Source organism: Rhinolophus sinicus, chromosome 16 (genome assembly GCF_057876585.1).
Source record: "Rhinolophus sinicus isolate RSI-liver-muscle chromosome 16, RSI-T2T, whole genome shotgun sequence".
In the NCBI taxonomy this organism is placed as follows: Eukaryota; Metazoa; Chordata; class Mammalia; order Chiroptera; family Rhinolophidae; genus Rhinolophus; species Rhinolophus sinicus.
In genome coordinates, this window is record NC_142516.1 from 23,354,977 (window position 1) to 23,375,384 (window position 20,408).

The 20,408-nt window shown below is 43.3% G+C and overlaps 1 protein-coding gene across 7 annotated transcripts in view; it reads right to left on the reverse strand.

Annotated features, from left to right (window-relative positions):
• The window catches only part of ZNF462 (zinc finger protein 462), a 134,496-nt gene that overhangs the window by 17,484 nt on the left and 96,604 nt on the right, over positions 1-20,408 (reverse strand). For all 7 annotated transcript variants that reach the window (XR_012495875.2, XM_074330792.2, XM_074330798.2 and 4 more), the window contains exons 8-10: positions 14,670-14,937; positions 12,411-12,547; positions 2,868-3,091 (exon numbers count right to left, since the gene is read on the reverse strand). Coding sequence is in view for 6 of the 7 variants with exons in the window: in XM_074330792.2 (XP_074186893.1) it covers positions 2,868-3,091; positions 12,411-12,547; positions 14,670-14,937 (629 nt within the window). In the remaining variant the exon portion in view is untranslated. The remainder of the gene's footprint in view (positions 1-2,867; positions 3,092-12,410; positions 12,548-14,669; positions 14,938-20,408) is intronic.

Sequence of the window (20,408 nt, forward strand, 5' to 3'; positions counted from 1 at the left end):
ATTTTAGTATCAGTTTGTCAAAGAAAATATCCAAAGAAAAAAATCCTATTGAGATTTTGATAGAGATTACATTGAATCTGTAGATCGATTTGGGAAGAATTACAACATTGAGTCTTTTAATCCATGAATATGGTATATACTGAATTAACTTAATTCTTTTACTTCTCTCAACAATATTTTGTCATTTCCAGTGTGCAGCTTTCACAGCTCTTGTGTTAAAATTTATTCTTAAGTATTTTATTTTTTGACGTATTGTGAATGAAATTGATCTTTTTAAGATTTCATTTTTGGACTGTCCATTACTGGTATCTATAAATATAATTGATTTTTATATATTGATCTTATATCCTACAACTTTGTTAAACTCACTAATATTTTAGTAGCTTTTTTAGTAGATTACGTAGGATTTTCTACTTACAAAGATCACACTGGCTCTGAACAAAAACTGTTTATTTCTTCCTTTCCAATTCTTACGCCTTTAACTTCTTGTTCTTGCCTTATGGTCCTTGACTTCTGTATTTGAATTATTAGCAAACTTCTCTTAAGTACATTGTACACCGACACTCCTATACCCCTTTCATGAATGCTGAAATCAGGTTTTTGTATATCCTGTACCCTGATGAATGGACATTTTTAACTCGTGTATGATGTCACTGCCTACCAGTCAAAAATTCAGTTTCAGCCGCACCGCCATCTTTGTTTATAAAATAGTGTTTGGATAACTATTTCAAGAATTCAAACTGCATTTTGTACTCAGCATTTAGAAAACAAGGAACAGAAAATGGGAAAAAGTGCTCCTATCAGTAATAAGCATGAGTCTCATAAACTTAACAACTGAGACGAAGATGAAAATCGTTAGGCGTGCTGCAAGTGGCAATTCTACAGCCTCAATTAGGCGCTCATTGGACTTAATAAACTGGTCAACCACGAGAAAGTAAAATTAAAGAGCACATCTCGGCATAGTGACAATATAATATCAAAGACGTGTCTGAACACAAGGTATAATAAGTGATTTTATAACATATTTTAGGTCTTCAGGAACATAACTACCTTTGTGATAAGTGTAATTGTTGTATAGTTGAGGAGCAATCAATTCACATGGACTGAAGAACACAGTGGGTCTCAAAATGTGGGAAATACCAGGACTTCATTTAACCTTACACAACTTCTGAGAAAGGTATAAAGATTCCCGTTTAGAAATCAGAAAACAGACAAAGAAATTTAAGTGACTTGATTCAAACCCAGGTCTGTTTGGCTCCAAAAAGCTCTAAGACAGGCCCCTATTTTCCTGAGCAACCCATTTCTCTGATGCATATCCGGAAGCCCTAACCTTCCACGCCTGCCCAGGAAGCCTCTGGTTCCACATCTGCACAGTTTCTAATCTTTTCTGGATTTCCCCAGTGACTCACAAGCCACTGTGCAACAACTGCGGAAGAATTTATCTTCCTGGTTTGCTGTGTCCCAAAACATGAGACTGAAGGCTTGAACAAGATAATGAAAAGATCTGAGGTGGTTACATATATAAGGTACACGTACATGAATGTAGAAAGCTTGGTTCGAAATGGATGAGTGATTTTCCTTTGAGTTTGGGGGCAGAAATGCCCAGGAAGTTTGAGTAAGAAAATACATTAAAGTTTTTAAGTGAGGTAATTCAGGCTTTTCTTCTCTGCTTTCATTTTTGGGCAGGCACATTAGAAAATGAATGTGTTCCAAAGCGGAAAAGTTACCATAAAATCATTAAATTGTGGATGGGTGATAAAACTCAGCCTTCTCTCTCAGCACCCCACAGAAAAATTTCAACCCTTGGGTGCAGATGATTCAAACTAAAGTATTTATAACTTGGGTTTGTAAGGCAAGTAAAGAGGGCCTGTATTTTCCACTGAGAGGACACAGAGCAAGGAACAAAAGAAACAATATCAAAAGTGCTTTTCATTGTGCTTTAAGTCAACACTCACTAGATGTTCTGGATTTGTTGGTTAATTAGAAAGCGTTTCAACAGGCTCATACCACCCCCACTCCCTACCAGCACCCCCACCACCAAGTTGGGCAATACCGGAAACAATCATCTCAATTCCCGATATGCCCAAACTAAGGAACTGAGAAATGAGGAAGCTCCTGCATGATTTCACCCTACAACCAGATCTTTGGAAGAGAATTTTCTTTTCACAAACCTTTTATTATGTCGTGTACGAATCTGTTATTCATCAATCCCCCTCCTCAAATGAAATACACATTTTACAGTCCTTATATTACTTAGACATGAATAGCGATGCCTTGGAAAATCTTCCTAGTTAGCCAAGTGTTGGAAACAACCTACACAACTGAGGGGCATAGTGACATGGCCACTATGGGTCCACACCCCGTTGCCTATGTTTGTAAATAAAGTTTTATTGGACCACAACCATGCCCATTCATTTATGTCTCGTCTATGGTAGCTTTCTTGCTACAAGGGTAGAGTTGAGTAGTTGCTACGAGGACCATTTGGCCTACAAGATCTAAAATATTTACTATCTAGCCTGTCAACTAATGTGGAAAAATACAGCAAGTCATGTATCGCATCATCACAATTATGTAAAACAAAAGAAAGTGGGCGTAGAAGAGACCAAAAATGTTAAGCACTCAGATTTGGGTGCTAGCATTACGGGTGATTTTCCTTATCGCCATCAGTGTGCTCCAATTTTTAAAAAATTGACCTTATATGTCTTTTATAATAGAAAAAAACTTGAACCTTATTATAAACATTATTTTCGTTCACATCTCTGTCGTGCACCCGGTGGGTGTGACTCAATTCAGCTCTCCAGCCCACGCGGGCCCTTTCCACAGGTATGCCTGCCGAGGCTGGGAGCCAGGAAGTCGCAGACAAGTACCTTATGCTCGTCCCGAAGGTGGCTGTCCAGTTCCTCCGTGTGCTTGGTCTCGTAGTAGCAGAGCTGGCATTTGTAAGGCTTCAGTTCATTGTGCTTTTCTATGTGTTGCTGGAGGCTCTCGTCACTGGAGCAGGTGAAGGTGCACTTATCACAGCGGAAAACTACTCCTTGCAAGTATTTTGACAGTTTGGAACGGCACACTTCAATGGGGACAACTCGCTCTTCTGTGGAGACAAATTGAATACAAAGACGGGAATTTTTACTGATCAGCAGATGTCCTTTCTTTGGACTATGAAAAGAAACACCCACTCAATTTTGCAACTTCTTATGAATTTGGGTCCATGAACTGTATACACAGACGTATGATACCCTCTTCCAACCCCCAAACAACATATTCCTCTGGTACAAGTCAGTGTTGTTAGGGCCAGAAGCTCATTGTGTACTTAATACTCAGAATGACCTATAAATAGGGGTGGGCAGGCTGAAAGGTGTTTGCTAATTAATTCCTGAATGGAGGTGATTAAAGGAGGGGAGAAGAATGGAAGTGGCTGCCACTTTGACCAATATTAACGATTATCAACAGCAACCATTAGCACTTCCTACTTTCTCACCAAGTGTTACTGAGGCTGGACTTACAGATGTCTTCAAGGGGCAAGGAAACTGTCATTCCCCAAGCACCTATGTGCCGCCACTGTACACCTTGCTAGCAACTCGATTTAGGCTGGAGTTCTTCCCGTTTTTTACAAATTACTAAAGTGAGGAACAGAGCTCTCAAGTCACTTTCCAAAGGTCACAGACTGGCCAAGCTGAGATCTGTATCCCTGTCTGTCCAACAGCAAACCCATTATTTCCCACCATTTCCAATTCCATTCCTGTTCCCCTTTCCAAAATGTTCTCAAGGAGACCGTTTTCGTTTTCCTGACACCGAGGGAATCTCTAATTAGTATCAAATAGAAAAACAAAGAAATCTGTATGTATACTTTCATTCACGAAAATTCCAACATTGTTTCTATTTAAAAAACAATGTTTTGTTAGGTTCAGGTGTACAAAACGATGTAATAGACATTTACACCTCTCACAAAGTGATAACTCCCGCCCCAGTCTACTCTGTTATCATATATAGCTGTTACAATTCCATTGACTATATTGAAAACTCCAACTCTTAACTATGAAGACTGTACAAATGAAAAAGCTGCAGGCATCATTCAGGGGGAGAATGCGTAGTGTGGGAAAAATGGTGGATTTGTGCCTTTTCAATCTGTAATCTGATTGTCAGGAGGGTAAAAACAAAAGAGGGAGTGGATTTGGGTGCTTTTCTCATTAACATACCAAATGCTGTAGGGCTGAAAACTCGTGCGCTTGTTTATTTTGCACTCTCTCACCCTTGTGTTTAGCTGCTCAAATTAAATTTCACACCAGTCTGCCCAGAGTATGGGCACACGCGCCAGAGATCCATAACTGGGATAAAATTAAAATCTGTGCTATTTATGCAAGGATCAAATATAGTGTGTGTATTCACGCTGTGTCTGGATTTCAGGAGACTCTCTGAAAGTTTACAAATGGACGCACACAACATATACTTATATTATTTAGAAACAGCAATGTATTATTAAGTCAAGAAAGCCTGATTTATTCTCAGAGTCACTGAGTAGCAATGTTTCCCGAGCATCGGGATTTTGTGCGCTGGTGCCACTCACTTGGTGAGACCTCCCTTTGTTGTTGGCCTGTGTTGGGCCCCTGGGGATTTTCCCCACCCAACGTCATGCCTTAGTCTCAGCCATCACATTCTCACTGCAGGGCAGTCACTGCCTGGGGAGTCCTTGAATGAGGCGATTAATTGGCCAGCAAAAAAGCTGGGCAGAGGGAGCGTGGAAGGTGGTGTCTGCAACATACTCCCCCTGGAGCTCTAATGCATATGTTATTTTCCCTGTACAAAGAGTCAGTTGCTTATTTAGAAATATAAATATTTTTAAACCAAAGTATAGCAGACAGCTAAGAAACACATGATTATAATGTAATCCACACATTTTCTTAGAATAGCAAATGTTTAACAGTCTTCTAACCATTCAGTTCCATGGGCTGGTATAAGGGGAAAAATGCTTTGGGTAAACCAGTGAGCCTTAAGGAAGCCCATCCTGCCATCTTCTACTCCTCTAACCCAGGGTTTCTCAGTAGTAAGCACTATTGACATTTGGGGGCCGGGCAATTCTTCGTGGGGGGCATGTGTGGGGGATGGGGTGGGGTTGTCCTGTGCATTGTTGGGTGTTTATCAGCGTCCCTGGCCTCCACGCACCACCTTCCTCCCCAGTTGCGACAACCCAAAATTCCTTCAGACAAATGTACCCTGAGGAGGCAAGACTGAGCACTGCTCTAAGCCAAGTGTGAAGCATGAACTCCCGCTGCTCTGGGGAAGGCACGTGTGGGCACGAACCACCAGGAGGCTGGTGCCCAGCAAGAGGCAGGGACACAGGCTGAACCAGGCACCAGCCCTCACACACTGAGGGGTTCATAGGAAGGGCTGACGTGAAGTTTTCTGGCACCTTCCTTGAGCCTGCGCCTCCTCGGGCTCTCTCCACGTTTGTTCCTGATTTATATTTTGTCATTTCTACTGCTTCCACTTTCATTCTTCGGCTCAGGCCTGGGCCGGGTGCCCTGGTTCTGTGGACCTCAGTGGAGATGGGGAATAGCTGGGTATAATTTTCCATATGGTGATGTCTCATACACCTCAAAGACAGTCATTTAAGCATCCTCGAGTCTTCCCTTCTCCCCCATAAATTTCCGGTTTTCTTTCTAACTTGTTTTTCATATGTCTCCTTTTCCTCTACCACTTCAGTTTTCTTTGCAGTTTCCAATTTCACACTGTGTGTCTAAGTGAATTTTACACAGTCCCGAGCACTCAGAACAATACCTTGCAGTTTAAAAATAATAAATAAATTTGAACGATTGCTGCAATTTCTTAAGTGCTCAGTACGTTTCAATCTCGGTTAGGTACTCTACCCTCACAGTTACTTTTTCTCCTCCTGACACTCTGCAAAGTCAGTTTTATTACCTTCAGTTTATTGATATGGAAACTGAGAGCTGATCTGTTAAAAGACTTCCTCAAAGTCCCTCCTCTAGCTCAGTGCCCTCCCGACCTTGGCCGGTGCCCTCCTTGGCCGGTGCCCTCCTCCTTCACCTCTGAAAAGAACAGGGCTCATCCGATCTGCATGCAGCATTCTTAGAAGCCTCTTTTCCCCTAATCGTTTAAAAACGCAAAAGACATAGATGTCGAAGGCAACGATTTCTATCTGAATTTCTTTTGATTACCTTCTGGATTTGATAGGTCATTTCCCTGCTTATTTCCTCTGAAATGTTAAGACCTCCCATTTCCAAACTAAGACATTACCAGAGTCTCAAGTCTCTTAGTTCCACATGGACTTTTACTAAGAGATTAATTTTAGAAAAACGTTAACTTTTTCTTGTTTCTAAAAACATGGCTACCATGACCAAGATAAAAAACAAGACAGACGTTGAAAGGCAGGCAAATGACCAACAACATTTTCTGAATGAGGTTATTCATTGAGGCAAAGTGCAGGACATAAAGTTAGAGACTGGGACGATGCCAGGTACGGGCTGAGCCCTGTCTTGGCTACAGAAGCTCAGCGCTCAGGGCTAATTTCTATAGGGGCAGCGACAACTGTGGGTCTTTCTTGACTTCACACCTCTCAAAATTACCTTGGGTAAGAAATTAAGGCCTGAATCACACTCATTGTGAATCAGCTTCCACCACTGGCTGCAAAAATATTATGACTTCAGCAGTTTGACTCTAAGATAGACCATGTCTCGCATCTCCTCCTACTCAGAAGATGCTTGGTGCTGCAGCTGGACATAAAACCCAAGAGGCTGCACCTCAGAGTAATGACACACTGAAGCACGTGAATACCAAGGTCCAACCAGGGCCGAGAAGTATGTGCCGTCAAGCTCCTGTGGTATTCGGTGGAAAAATCTGCAGAATTAAACTAAAAAGTGGGGGTCACTTCTGCTCAAAACAATGAAAACCACATCCCTGTGGAGTCCAGCATCACCAAGTAAAAATTCTTCCTGAAAGGCAGACCACTTCACACGTCGGTTTCCTCCCGCAGCGTGCCAAATCTGAATGAAGCAGGGAGAGATTTGGAAGGTATTCACTCCAACAAACTTCGTATGTAAGTAATCATGCTAGAAGACCTGGACCGTCTTTGGGCCAAACTATTGGGCCAAACTAAAGGCCCACTAATTACTCCCTCTTGGCCAAACACGTGACAAGGGCTGAGTACTACCGTGTTTCCCCAAAAAGTAAGACCGGGTCTTATATTAAGGTTTGCTCCAAAAGACACACTAGGACTTAAGTTCAGGGGATGTCATCCTAAAAAATCAAGCTAGGGCTTATTTTCCGGTTAGGTCTTATTTTTGGGGAAACACGGTAGAAAGCCATTAAGAAAATAACAATAGCTTCTAAAAAAAAAACAAAAACCAATCATTTAAAAAACATAACCACAAAGAGACATAAACATAAGTACGACTGCTCCTGGTAAGAAGTTATTAAGTTTCGACGTGAGCTAGGCTACCACCCTCAGCCAGAGAGAGCCGAGAACCACACCTCTAATTCTAACAGGCAAATGTATCTGATGGGGATGGAAGGAAACATGTAATTTCACTGAATAAAATGAAAGATTGGCCATCCCATTGTAGATTTCTTTTCTCAAGAAAAATGATCATACAAATTACAGGAGATTAGTACCAGTTCAAAAAGACGCCCACCTGCAGGATTTGGTTCAATTCAGCATTTGTCTAAGTACAGGGGTTATGGACTGGGAAACAGAGACTTGAGGTTAATATGTCAATTGGAGACCAGTATCAGTGATTTCATAGCTCCATAATTATAATATAAATATTTTGCAAAACTGTGTTTCATCCTATAATTCAATCTATGCTCAAATTTTCAGGTTCACTGTAGATATGCAAAGTATATACAGGCAAAGCTGTGCATGAGACATCCTGCTTCCAATGATGACAAATTCAATGGAAATGTATTCATGAAACGATTCCTTTGTTCACTGTCTCATTTCCCATTAAAGTTCAAGTTCCTTCAATGTGCAAACCTTGCCTGACTCTTCATGGCTGTGTCCCAAGAGCTTAAAATAATGCTAGCATGTAGTAGGTGTTCAATAAATATTTGTTGCATGAATGAAAACCCATCAAAAGTCCTAACACCAACTTTCTCCTTGAAACAAAAGCCCCTGGGCTTAATGTTTCCCTCATGGCCAACCTCACCAAGTGTTGGTCCAACCTAAGTTCATAGTTCCTCAAAGAGATGGTGCTACCAAGCCTTTGCTCCAATCTTTGCTAAATGAGTATTTGCCGGGGATCTCATCAGTCCCCTGGCTTCCCATCTCTCTACTGAGTAAAGTTCAAACTCCCACATTGCTATACGAGCCCTCTGTAGTTTGGCCAGAGCATGCTTTTCCAGCCTTGCCTCCTATTCCCTCCAGGGCCCCCTCAGAACAGTCTAATGCCTCTCTGTAAACCCGCCTTTCTTCTACGCACCTGATGGTTTGTTAAATTCCCTCCACCCCATGTAGTGCATCAAATAGTGTCTCCCAGACATGGGTGTCCACCTAGAACCTCAGAATGTGACCTCACTAGGACATAAGGTCTTTGCAGATGTAATTAGTCAAGATGAAGTCACACTGGATTAGGGCAGGCCCTAAATCCAAGGATCGATGACCTTATGAGAAGAGGAGGGGACACACAGACACACACAGGGAAGAGGGCCTCCACAGACAAGGCAGAGATTGCAATGGTGCAGCCACAAGACAAGGAATGGCAGGGAACGTCGGAGTCACCAGAAGCTAGGCAGAGCCAAGGAAGGGTTCTTCTCTAGAGCCTTCAGAGGGAGTAGCGTGCTGACACCTTGATTTCAGACTTCTAGGCTCCGCCATGGTGAGAGAATTCATTTGAGTTGTTTTAAGCCACCCAGGAAGCTAATATACCCCACTTTAAGTTCTCTGCCTGTTGAAATGTTATCATGGCTCAGTTTGAAGGCCAAGCTTCCCTCACAACCTTTCTCAATCCCAAGCAGAAATATATCTGCCACTGTGAATCTCCCAGACACTTAACAGTCATTATCTCATACATACTTATGCACACACTTCATCTCCTTAGGAGGGCAGGTGCTGGGTCTTATCTGCCCTGTTTTACCCAAAGAACCCAGCATAGCACGGCATGTAACAAGCAAATAATGAATGCTTGCTGAATGCACGAACGAACAGTGTGCTTTCTGCGGCCCCAGCCAACATAAATCCATGAGCATTTCTCATTCAGAGTTCTCATGAGTGAAATGGATTCTCTTTCCTTTCCTATTTAAATATATCCATTTGTCTGGACAAAAAGCAAAGGAAACTCTATTCTTACAAGCAGTAGCTCACTCGCAGGGCCAGTTCAGCCGATGTTTTTCTTGCCTTTCATCCCAAGTATTTTAATTAACTAAGGCCTCAGAAAGATCTCTTCCTGCAGGCCCTAGAGACCAAAGATGTTTATTCAGAACCAGGAGGGCACAGGTGCATAGAGAGCTACATCTTGTTACTTTGAGATCAGCCCCACTGCAAAATTGTAAGGCAGACACCGAACCCTGTCTTTTGACTTGTTAAGACCAGCTTCCCACTGAGCAGCCATTTTGAGTTGAGATGGACACCAAAGCCAGGCCAAGACACAGATGGCAGACACGGCTGTCCTGAAGCACCCTGCCATCTGTGGTTCAGTGGGCCTCATCTCTGACCTGCAGCCCCACAGATAATTCCATCGCCAGGCCCAGCTGCCACAGCCACTAGATCTCTCAACAGAATGACACCAACCACCTTCCCAAGGGTGAGACAGTGATGCCTGGTGGTTAAAGGGGGCTATGGGTCAGAAAAGCCTGGGCTCAGATCCCTGTTGGCTTACTTATTAGTCATGCACCTTAGGTAAGGTGCTTTCTGAACGTGATTTTTCCTTTATCAGGGATAACCATAATGCCCATCACAGAGGGTTTTGTGAGAATGCCATAAAATGACACTTGGAAAACACATAGAACAGCACCGGTTACCTAATGAGCATTCAGGAACAGTAACCACTGTTCCTACTGTTAGCGTTGCCATTACCACTATCAGTCCTCAAATGCTCATGTTCATTCCAGACTGTGCGCTTTCTCACCCAGATGAGGACAATATTTATATACTCAGATGCCTCTTTCGATATAAATTATATCTACAAACAAGCAGAAGAGCCTGTATGGAACCAGTGACAGGCAATACGATGGATGGGTCAGGGGATCAGAGGACTGGGGTTGGTGCATAGCTTCACTGCTTACCGGTTGGGTGACTTGGGTTAAACTGCTTCAGCTCTCATGGGCCCTGTGGGACTTGCCACTGCATTTATGGAGGGCAATATGCACTATATCATGCATGGTCCCTTCAGGAGAACCCACTAGAGAAATTCCTTTCAGGCTTCAGAGTCTAGGATTCCTGAAAATTTCCTGAACAAAATTCCTGAAGTCTACCTAGCACTCTAAATCCAACTGATGTCGTTTTCTTCTCTCCTACACTAAGCAGGAATCTCGGGGCCAACTCTGCAGCCCACTGCTAACCCACGCACAGCACCTCCTGGCATACACTGAGTACCCAACTCGTGGTGAGCGTTAGCATACTTTCAGGGGTCTTGCAACTGGTTTCCCCTTATTTTGCATTTTCCCCAATTTTCTCATTTTTTTCTATCCTATAGCTCTGCATGAATATCTTTAAGATACCTCAAATCCTTTGTGAAATGATCCCAAATAACTACACAAAATTAAAGAAAAAGTTGTTTTTCTCAGCCTCAAGGTTCACGTATGTGAAACAGGACTGTAAGTAATAGTATTATTCTTCACGTGTTGTGGGAAGATGAAGAGACTGTGTGTGAGGAAGACGCACATTGTCACACGTAGTGCTCTAAGGGTCAGTTCCTGGCATCAGTGTTTCATCTCTCTTGGCCTTTCCCTTTCTTGGACTCCCAGCTCAGAGAAGGAAAGGTATAGAGCTCATTAGGCATCAAAGCCCTGATCCTGGCACACAGCAATATGGGAAAAGAGAGGGACCCAACACCTAAGTGAGGTCTCAACATTTCTGTTTGCTTGGCAGTGACACTACTCATGGCCTCTCCCAAAGCTGAGGGGGCATGGAGCCACCGCAACACAGGGTCCTGGGGGCCAGAGGCAGGTGACTGAGGTGGAACACCAGGTGGGACCACTCGGGCCAAGCATTCCTGCCTGAATGTTCCTACCCTGCGTCTCGCAGCTTGCAGGAGGATCTCCTGGCCAGCAACGATCTCACATCTCATTGCAGTGCCATGGGGAGGGGAGGAATCTGAGAATGCTCCATGGCGAGTCTTCTAGAGTTTGCTGCAGATAAGGGAAAATGTCCCAAACCGCACGGGCCAAAGGCAGTGACAATGGGGAAACTTTGAAAATGCCCTCAAATATCCAACATTTCTGAGTGAGTGACATCTCAGAAGGACAGCAGAAGACACTCTTTGCTTTTGAGGCACGTGTGGCAAACACTGAAAAGCTTTCCCAGGTTAGAGGCAAAGGAACAGGAAGAAAAGAAGGGAGGGAGGGGGTGAATAAAGAAGAGATGGAAAGCTCAGTAGACGGAAACAGCAAGAGATTGGCAGTGGGTGTTCTAGTAATCTTTTCCCATCCATCTTCGGCTTGAATCTTTTCAGGACAAAGTAAAGTAGTTTTTACACAGACATATTGTTCCTTCCAATGCAGAGGAAGCCTGTTGTTTAACAGTGTCATAACTGGCCAAGAGCAAACTCAACTCAAGGAAAAACCAAAGAGGACTTAAAAGAAAGATCCCTGTTTATCAATAGGAACCAACATTTACGAAACACCCAATATGCATCCACTAGGGAACACACTGTCATTTCACAGGCATAATTATCATCTCTTTTTACAGATGAGAGAGAGGTTCGGCATACGAGGTTTTAAAACCAGGATTTAAATCCAAACCCTATGGGTTTTCTAATATATATCAGGCGACTTTTACTTTTAAGAATTTTCTCTCTTCATTTCAAGAGAAATTCCATTTTGCTTTGGAAATCATCCTTTTGGTCTCCCTCCAAAGAACTGCTTACAACACATAGCTCTTCGCATTTTAGAATGAGTCGTCAGCCACCCATTCTCTTTCTCACTCACTCCTTCGTTACAAGGCTGTGAGAGCAGAGGACTCAGAATATAAACATCCCACACGCTGGGAAGCCGGCAGAAGTGCTCACCGCAGAATCCATCACCTTTGCCTCCCTCCAGGTGGAGGAAATCCTCTCGGCAGGAAGGTGTTTTTATCCTGTTGACTGTCACTGTGGTTATCACTGTGATTTCTTGCCTGGAGATAAGGTGAGGAACAAGGGACCAGGGCCAAGGCACCACTGACACCTTGCGAGCACAGCCCGATAATGCCACCCGTGCCACCCTCCCCCTGCACGCCAACAAAGCCGCGTTAGGAAGGTTACCTCGGTGCAGTACGATGTGGTCAATCATGTTGCGTTTGTATTTGGTGTGATAGAGGCAGAGAGGACAGCGAAGGTCTTTGGGGCCCTCCTCCGGAACCGCCGAGTGCCCCGCTTCCATGTGCATAGTAAACGCAGATCTAGGGGAGGGGTGAGGGAGACAGGCGATGAGAGCGGCCAGGGACCATTTCACTCGTATGTCCCCTGCCCACCACCCTATTACCCAGCTTCCGGGGGTGACACCCCTGCTCGAGGGGCCCAAACCATGGCTGTTAATCCTGTGTGCTGACCACAAGTTCCTCAGTCACTCATCCAATAATTGAATACTGTCGGTCACGGATGCTCCTTTTTTGGACATTCTGCCACTTGTCTGGGTCCAGGGCTTAGTAGCATTAAAAAAAAACGGATTCCCCCAAATACTTTATTCTTTTTTTTTTTTAAGTATAGTTTATATACATATATTAGTTATATTAGTTTCAGGTGTGTAATGTAGGGATCCGGTATTTTTCTACCTTGCATTGTCATTACTCCACTAATTGTAGGAGTCATCTGTCACCATGTAAACTTATCACAATATTATTGACTATGTTCTCCTTCACGTTTTTCGCGCACCCCTCCCCCTACTGCTTCCCTTCTGGCAATCATCCTTTTGGTCTCTTTCTATGAGTCTCCCAAACATTTTGTTCTTTAAAAGTTGGCAATTGCCTATTAAAAATATGACAACAACATCCCTAACAAAACAAATTTCCATCATGCTTAAACGGAGGGGTTATATTTAAGCTGATTTACCAACTGCCTGTGTCACTCTTCACAGGTAAGGAGGGGAGGACAAGTTGGTTAGGAAGTCATGGCGGTTGACAATCAGGTAACCTAAACTCAGAGCTGCTGTACAGCTAGAAGGCAGAGAGGTACTGCTGCCTTCCCCTCCATCCTGCTCAACACTTCAAAATTTAAAAAGCCTTAAATGTCTCATAAAAATGGATGAAACCAAGAGCTTAATGGGCAAGGCCTCCTTCTTATTAACCCAAGTGCTTCTCTCCGGGGAAACATGTACACCTGTCAGGAGGCCCTTGTTATTTGGGTCCTTGTAGCCTTCTCTCAGTTCTAAGGTCACATCCATATTTATCTGAAAAACAACTGAGCCCAATTAACAGTGGGAGCTATAACACATTTTCCACAAAATCCCAGCAACTAAGATGTTGGTGGAAAAGAGACTTGTTCTACCGATTCATGTTTTACTTTGGTCATGAAGCCTACTTTTGCTGGCTTCTCTGTATAGGGTGGCCCTAGGCTCAGGTCCGGACGGCAGCAGGAGCAGACAGTAATAGCTTTATATCTGTAACGCAGCACCTAATATTATTATTCTTACCTATATTATAATTACTAGTGTTCTCTTTGTGCCAGGCACTATTTTAAGTGCTTTAGGTACATTGATTCCCTTATTCCTCACACGAGCCCTGTGAGGTAGGTAGTGTTATTATCTTTATTTTACAGATAAGGAACTAGAGGCACAGAGAGGCTTAGCGACGTGCCCAAAGTCACACAGAGAGTGAGCAGCAAAACTGGGCTTCAAACCCAGTCGGGCTCCACATCCTCCACGTGTAACCACTAGCCTCCAGGGTATCTCACAGGATGAGATTAAATCCCAGGAGTTCAGCTTAAGTGACAGGAAGCACTCCATTCTCTGAGTTCATCGGTTCCGCAAAGAAGCAAAGGAGCAAAGAAGACTTTGGAATCTCTTTTTCTAGACTGGAACCATCTCTCTACGATCGCTCAAGGTCAGTTTTCACAGTGCTGGAGTCTTGAGTCTCTGGGTTTCTCTGAATAACATGTTAAGAAAAAAGACTTTTCTACCAGGGCAGCAGGGAGGTCACTATTGCTGGATGTTCTCGCCCTTGACTTTGACCTTGCTTCCAAGAACATATTTTTTTTCCCAAGCAGTAGTGCTCTGAAGGGAAAACGTTCATTGCTTCATGCACTGGGTCAGGGAAATCCTTTCCTGTGATCTCACACTGCTCAGGTGCCCATTTCCTAAGACTTTTAAATTCCTTTGTTCTGATACAGCTCTTCATCCCTTCCACAAACCCCAAAGCACTCTTCTGGAGCTAGCCTCTTTGTATAAAGACTGGATCCCACCCTTGCATCATCCTATGGCCAGGGCCTCCCCTGAGCTCCAGGCGGGAGAGTGTCAGGAAAGAGTGTGGTGACGGGCAGAGCAAGTGCAACTACCTTGGTTTTCGAGGCTGTTCCTCATGCACTTACTTAAAGCCTGTGTAAAAGGAGCAGTCTTTGCACTTGAAGAGCTTCTTCCCGCCATGCTTGTCCCTGTAATGACGCCTGATGCTCTGGATGTAGCCAGAGGAGAATTCACAGAATTCACAGTGGAGAACAGCTTCGGTTTTCTGCTCAGCGCCCCCAGCAGCTCCAGAAAGAGGCACAGGGCTGACACGGCTGTTGTTCCTCGCCAGGGCAGCGGACTGATAGTGGTTCAACTGCTGCTGAACATCTGGAGGCTCTGAGTAGGACGAGTCTGTAGACAGATGGGGGGAAATGACACCGGACACAAGAGAACACACTGGAGTTTTAACACTTGAAACCCCTGACATTAGCTTTGAGTACTTTTTTTTGAAGGGGATGGCTATAGACCCATCTTTCACCTTCATTTACATTCTATAACACTTATCTGGGGAAAAGCAGGTAGGGAGGAAGTGTCACTTCTTTTAGTCCGACTTTGAGGGCTCATAGCATTTAAAAATAAAATTCTGAGGTTAAAGGTTTCAAAGTGGAGGAAGAAAGTAAACTGTTGTTTTTTTTTTAAAGGAAATTGCAACGTGGCAACAGGCTGCCACAGAATACCAGCCCTTGTAGGTGAGATAAATAAACCCGCATAATGTACACAGGAGTCAACATGAGAAAGGGAAAGTAGATGATGCAATATCTCCTCCTTTGCAGCCCAGAATTATTCAAGCAAACCAAAAAAAAAAAAAAAAAAAAAGAAGTTCTTTAACAGAAATGCTCAAGCACATGGCACTCACAAATATAAAAATGTTTTATGCCTTCACAGTCAAGTGATTTAAATTTTAAAATATAAAAATCCAATAGTGTTCTCCTGGAATGGATGTTTAAAGCTTAGTCAGCATTAAGATGGAGATTTATTCATAAATCCCATTAAAATGAAATTCCAAACAAGTTTCCCTGAACGGTATTTTAAAGTTCACAATTCGGAGAAAACTGTCGGAAATGACAGGCACCAATCTCAGCCCTGAGTAGCTTCTATGGCAGGTGGTGGAGAAATGGGACCTGGATGGGAGGAGGAGAAACCTGAGTTTCTTCTTTACATTAAGAAAAAAATTGTTTTTAGAGAGAGGGAAAGTGAACGAAAGGTCTTGAACCTTTTCCCAACACACTGCTTTGAATGTTGAGGTTAGGAATTCAACATTGTCCCGCGTAACCTACAGCTGCCTATGAATAACACAGACGAAGTCCATGAATACCACACAGATGAATTTTAGTATAACTTCCCTTGAAAAGAAAACAAAAGGCTCTTTTCTTAAGCTTTTCAAAAAGCAGGGGGGAAAATGGGGTAGGAACTGCACCAGTCTCCTCCTGATTTGATGGACACTTAATTTTCCAAAGCATGAATCCCCCAGGCAGGACATGGAGGAATTCTGTACAACCCACATTTGATGAAACTAGTACCATCCATCCCGTTGGCCCCTCCGAAAAGAAAATCAAGATCAGAGCAGCCTCCCTTACTGGGGGGCCACCTCCTGCCTTCAAAATACTAAAACACCGTCCCTTCTTGTTTTCCTCCTCCCCCTCCTCAATTCGTATTCCTCAGATTGAGAAAAACCCCATTGGAAATTGTAAACAAACCTGCCACACACAAAAATATAAAACAAAAGGAAACTTGAACAATACCTCCGAGCCTCCCTGGGTTCATTACCAGGTGTAAAGTTAAGACAAAGGAAGAAAGGAAGGACACAACTGAATTCATTCTACCTGATTCTTTTATCTCCTTTTTCTTTATTCCTCGACCCTCGCTGATGAACCCACTCAGGATCCAATAATACAATTGTTAACTTCTCATTCTTCATTTCAATAGCAGGTTTGTTTACCATTTCATGGATTGTTCCGAGATGGTTTCTATGTAAGCCCTCAAGACTAGTTTCTGCTTAACACACGCACAATGAAGCACAAAACACACTCAGCCTCTCTTGTTAACACAGGCTTGAGCTACAGGTTCCCACTGCCTCACCAGCATCCCTAACAAGTCCCTCAGCAGGGTCGGTCCTGGTTTCCTCTTAGCTTTTCAAATTACAAATTCCGTGACCAACAAGGCCAAAGCCAGGTCCTGCTGCCCGTGAGCTGTCCACTATCCATAAATCTATCCAGAGACCAAAACACGTATCCCTAGAACGGCCCTTTTCTCTATTAGCAGCCTAACTCCCTTCAAGACATGGTACCCACCTCAGTGAGTCCCACAGGTTAGCACGGACGCTGGCAGTGATCTGGGACACCAGGCACCTGACAGCTTCCATCCCTTTATAGCAAAATGATGTACAAAGTGGCTCCTAATCAGACGATAAGCCAGGTAAATTTGTCTCTTCCTCCCTTCCACCTACCCCCAAACTGACACATGCACTAATCTCCTAGGTAGACCCCCACTCCAGGAGAAGGAATCTCCTTTAACTTAACACATTTTTATTGTCTCTAGGGTCAATTGCATATTATTCCACTCATCTCAGAAAATGAATTCTAGGGCAGGCCCGGTGGCTCAGACGGCTGGAGCTCCGTGCTCCTAACTCTGAAGGCTGCCAGTTCGATTCCCACATGGGCCAGTGGGCTCTCAATCACAAGGTTGCCAGTTCAACTCCTCGAGTCTCGCAAGGGATGGTGGGCTCCGCCCCCTGCAACTAAGATTGAACACGGCACCTTGAGCTGAGCTGCCTCCTGGATGGCTCAGTTGGTTGGAGCGGGGGCTCTCAACCACAAGGTTGCCAGTTCAATTCTTCGAGTCCCGCAAGGGATGGTGGGCTGTGCTCCCTGAAACTAGCAACGGCAACTGGACCTGGAGCTGAGCTGCGCCCTCCACAACTAAGACTGAAAGGACAACAACTTGACTTGGAAAAAAAAAAAGGCCTGGAAGTACACACTGTTCCCCAATAAAGTCCTGTTCCTCTTCCCCAATAAAATCTTAAAAAAAAAAAAAAAAAAAATGAATTCTAAATTTTAACTCCAGTATTTACATGTTACATGAAACCTGAAAAGATAAAAACATTAAGACGTAGTGAGGAAAGCATTCCAGGAGAGGGCGGCTCCTCACCCTCCTCAAATGGCAATGCAACAGGACAGCTCAATGTGTTCTCAGTCTAAATTCCTTTTTTCCCTGGTTAAAATCAGATGGACAGGTTTATTTACAAAAATCACCAAATCCCACTACTTAATGATACATTTGTAACAATGCCCAGGTTACAACTTTTGGGGTCTTCTTAGAGCTTTACTTTCTTATCTGGTGCCAAGACACATCCTCTCTCTTCCTCTCTCACTTGGAGTTTGTGAATAATGAACAATTGGGCACTGAAGTGACAAAAATGTGAGCATGTATGATTCTGCCGATCTTAAAAAAGCCCACTTGCTAAGCTACATAAAATTGCAGTTTGTTCACCAAGCAAAGCCTAAAGAGCAGAAAGAGGGTCATTTTGTGCCCAGGTTAGAATCAGAAGACAGGCAGATTGTTAGCAGTGACGGGCATGTCACCTACGTTACAGGTCATTATCATTAAGACTATTTTCTTTCATCCTGAGATTAAGGAAAGGAAAGTAAAAACACTCAGTGCTTGGAGAGCCAGACTTGTAGCCAGGGGGAAATTACAGTAGTGGAAACACAAGGCTGGGAATCTAGTGCGAAACTCTGTACCCAATTGCAGGTCACACAGTTACATTACATCTCTATCCCTGTATTGCCCGTAATATCTACAATGGAACACACAGCAACGATGAGGTTGGTGCATCCATTCCTAACCCAGCACTGAGGACATCAGTCTCAGAAGAGACATTCATTCTCTGACTTGTAGCTTTATTATGGGCAAAACTGAAGAAATTGAATTATAACTACAGTTATAAAATACATTTAATTATATGTAGTTACATATTGTATAAATTATCTATGATCAGAAAATAATTAGATTTTGAAAAATCAGGATCTAACTCGAATTTTAGCACGGATGGTCACACTGCTTGCAGGCGTGAGTTTGAAATTCACTGAGCAGCCAGCAGTTAATTCTCACAACTAGGTATGGTTTCTCATCCCAGTTTTACCAGTGAGGTAACTTAGCCCGAGAGTGGTTGGTCACACAGCTACTAAGAGGCAGAAGTAGGAGTTGAACAAAGATCTGTCTGACTCTAAAGCCTGAGTCTTGTCTGTCGATAGCTGTACCCAGTGGTGACCTCTGGGGTCCTGCAATGCAAGTCAGAAGAGTGCAAAATAGTGTCTGAGTGTTATGCCGGCAATGAACATGTAACACAGAGGAGAGAATGTGGTAGAAAGGCTGAAACAGTTGAGGAAATAGCATTAGAATTGATAGAAAAGATGACAGAACAGACAGGAAATAACATTAAACTGAATATGAGAAAACACTGAAAAAAGCATTTCAGAGCACACGGGGAGAAATAACCAAGTAAGATTCGTGAGAAAGAAAAAGAATACTCAAAATTTAAAAATGCTTTATTTAAAGAAAAAGGGGGTGGGAGGGAGCCATACAGGAGACATTTCTATAAGCACGCTGCACAGGTAAGCACAGGAAATTTCCAGAACTGGAAATCCACCTGTTCAAATGGCATGCTGTAGTTAGATGCTTGATAAATTGCCCTCACAAATGATAATGCTCTAAAATTCCTCAGTTGGGATGTGGCTGGGAAAAGAAAGGTACACAAATGGGAGATGGGTGCAGTTAGGTGGCTCTTAGCTCAGGATTTCAAACCAGGGAAAGGGCTGAGTTTCAAATGTGGCCTCCTATCCCTCTCATTCAGTCATGTCCCCAGAGAAATGGGAAATTTCTTGCTCTAATTCCAGCTCCCCAGAATACCAGCCAAACCCAGGTAAGTATCAGTTCGAGGGTTTTTTAATTCTTTTTTTTCTCCGGAAATTAGCCAGCACAATCATAGGGAATTTGATTTTACAAAGGCAAATGACAAACAAGTGAACTCTGGAAGAACAGTTAGCATGACAGAATGAAGCTTTCTTGAATATTCTGAATCTACAAACATTTTGTCAACACCCTCTTAATCGCCGGGCCATATGCTGGCTCTGCGATTGCAAAGTCACAGAAGACATGAGGGGTGCCTTCTAGGAACTCAGATCTACTCAGGAAGAGAGCAGAGCCGAGCTACGTAGGAAAATACAGGCCATCTCCATGTTGAGCAAACTTACTCCATTGATTGAAGGAATAAAAGAAGCAAAGAGAACAAATGAATAGTACCGAGAGTTTAACTCTTGCAAGATTAAGGAAGACACAACGAAGAGCAATAATCAATCGGGCAGTAAGTTGTGGGAGCCGCAGAGGACAGCCCCCTTGTGCACTGAGTGATCCCGAAAGGAAGCCATACCAGAGGATCAATTCTCAATTTTCTGCAAGGCATGAGTGAAGGTGAACAAGTAGCCCAAGTGTCTCGGTGCTAGCAACTACATTTAATTATATTTGAGCTAGACTTTTGTGCAGACTTGGGAGAGAGGCCCTATGGTCAGTGTGAATCAAGTACCAGGAGAAAAATAAAAGACAAAGGATATTATGCAAGCAAATTTTAGAGGTGCCCAGAGGGCAAATGATTAAATCACACCCATTCATTCAGCAAATATGTACTGAACATCTAAGCCAATGTCTCCCATCCTCCGTTCTGGGACAGCAGGACTTGGTCCCTGCCCTCAAGCAACTCCTGTCTCAGACAGACATGTAAATAACTGATTGTGATACAATGCCAAAATAATAAATAAATAAAGTCT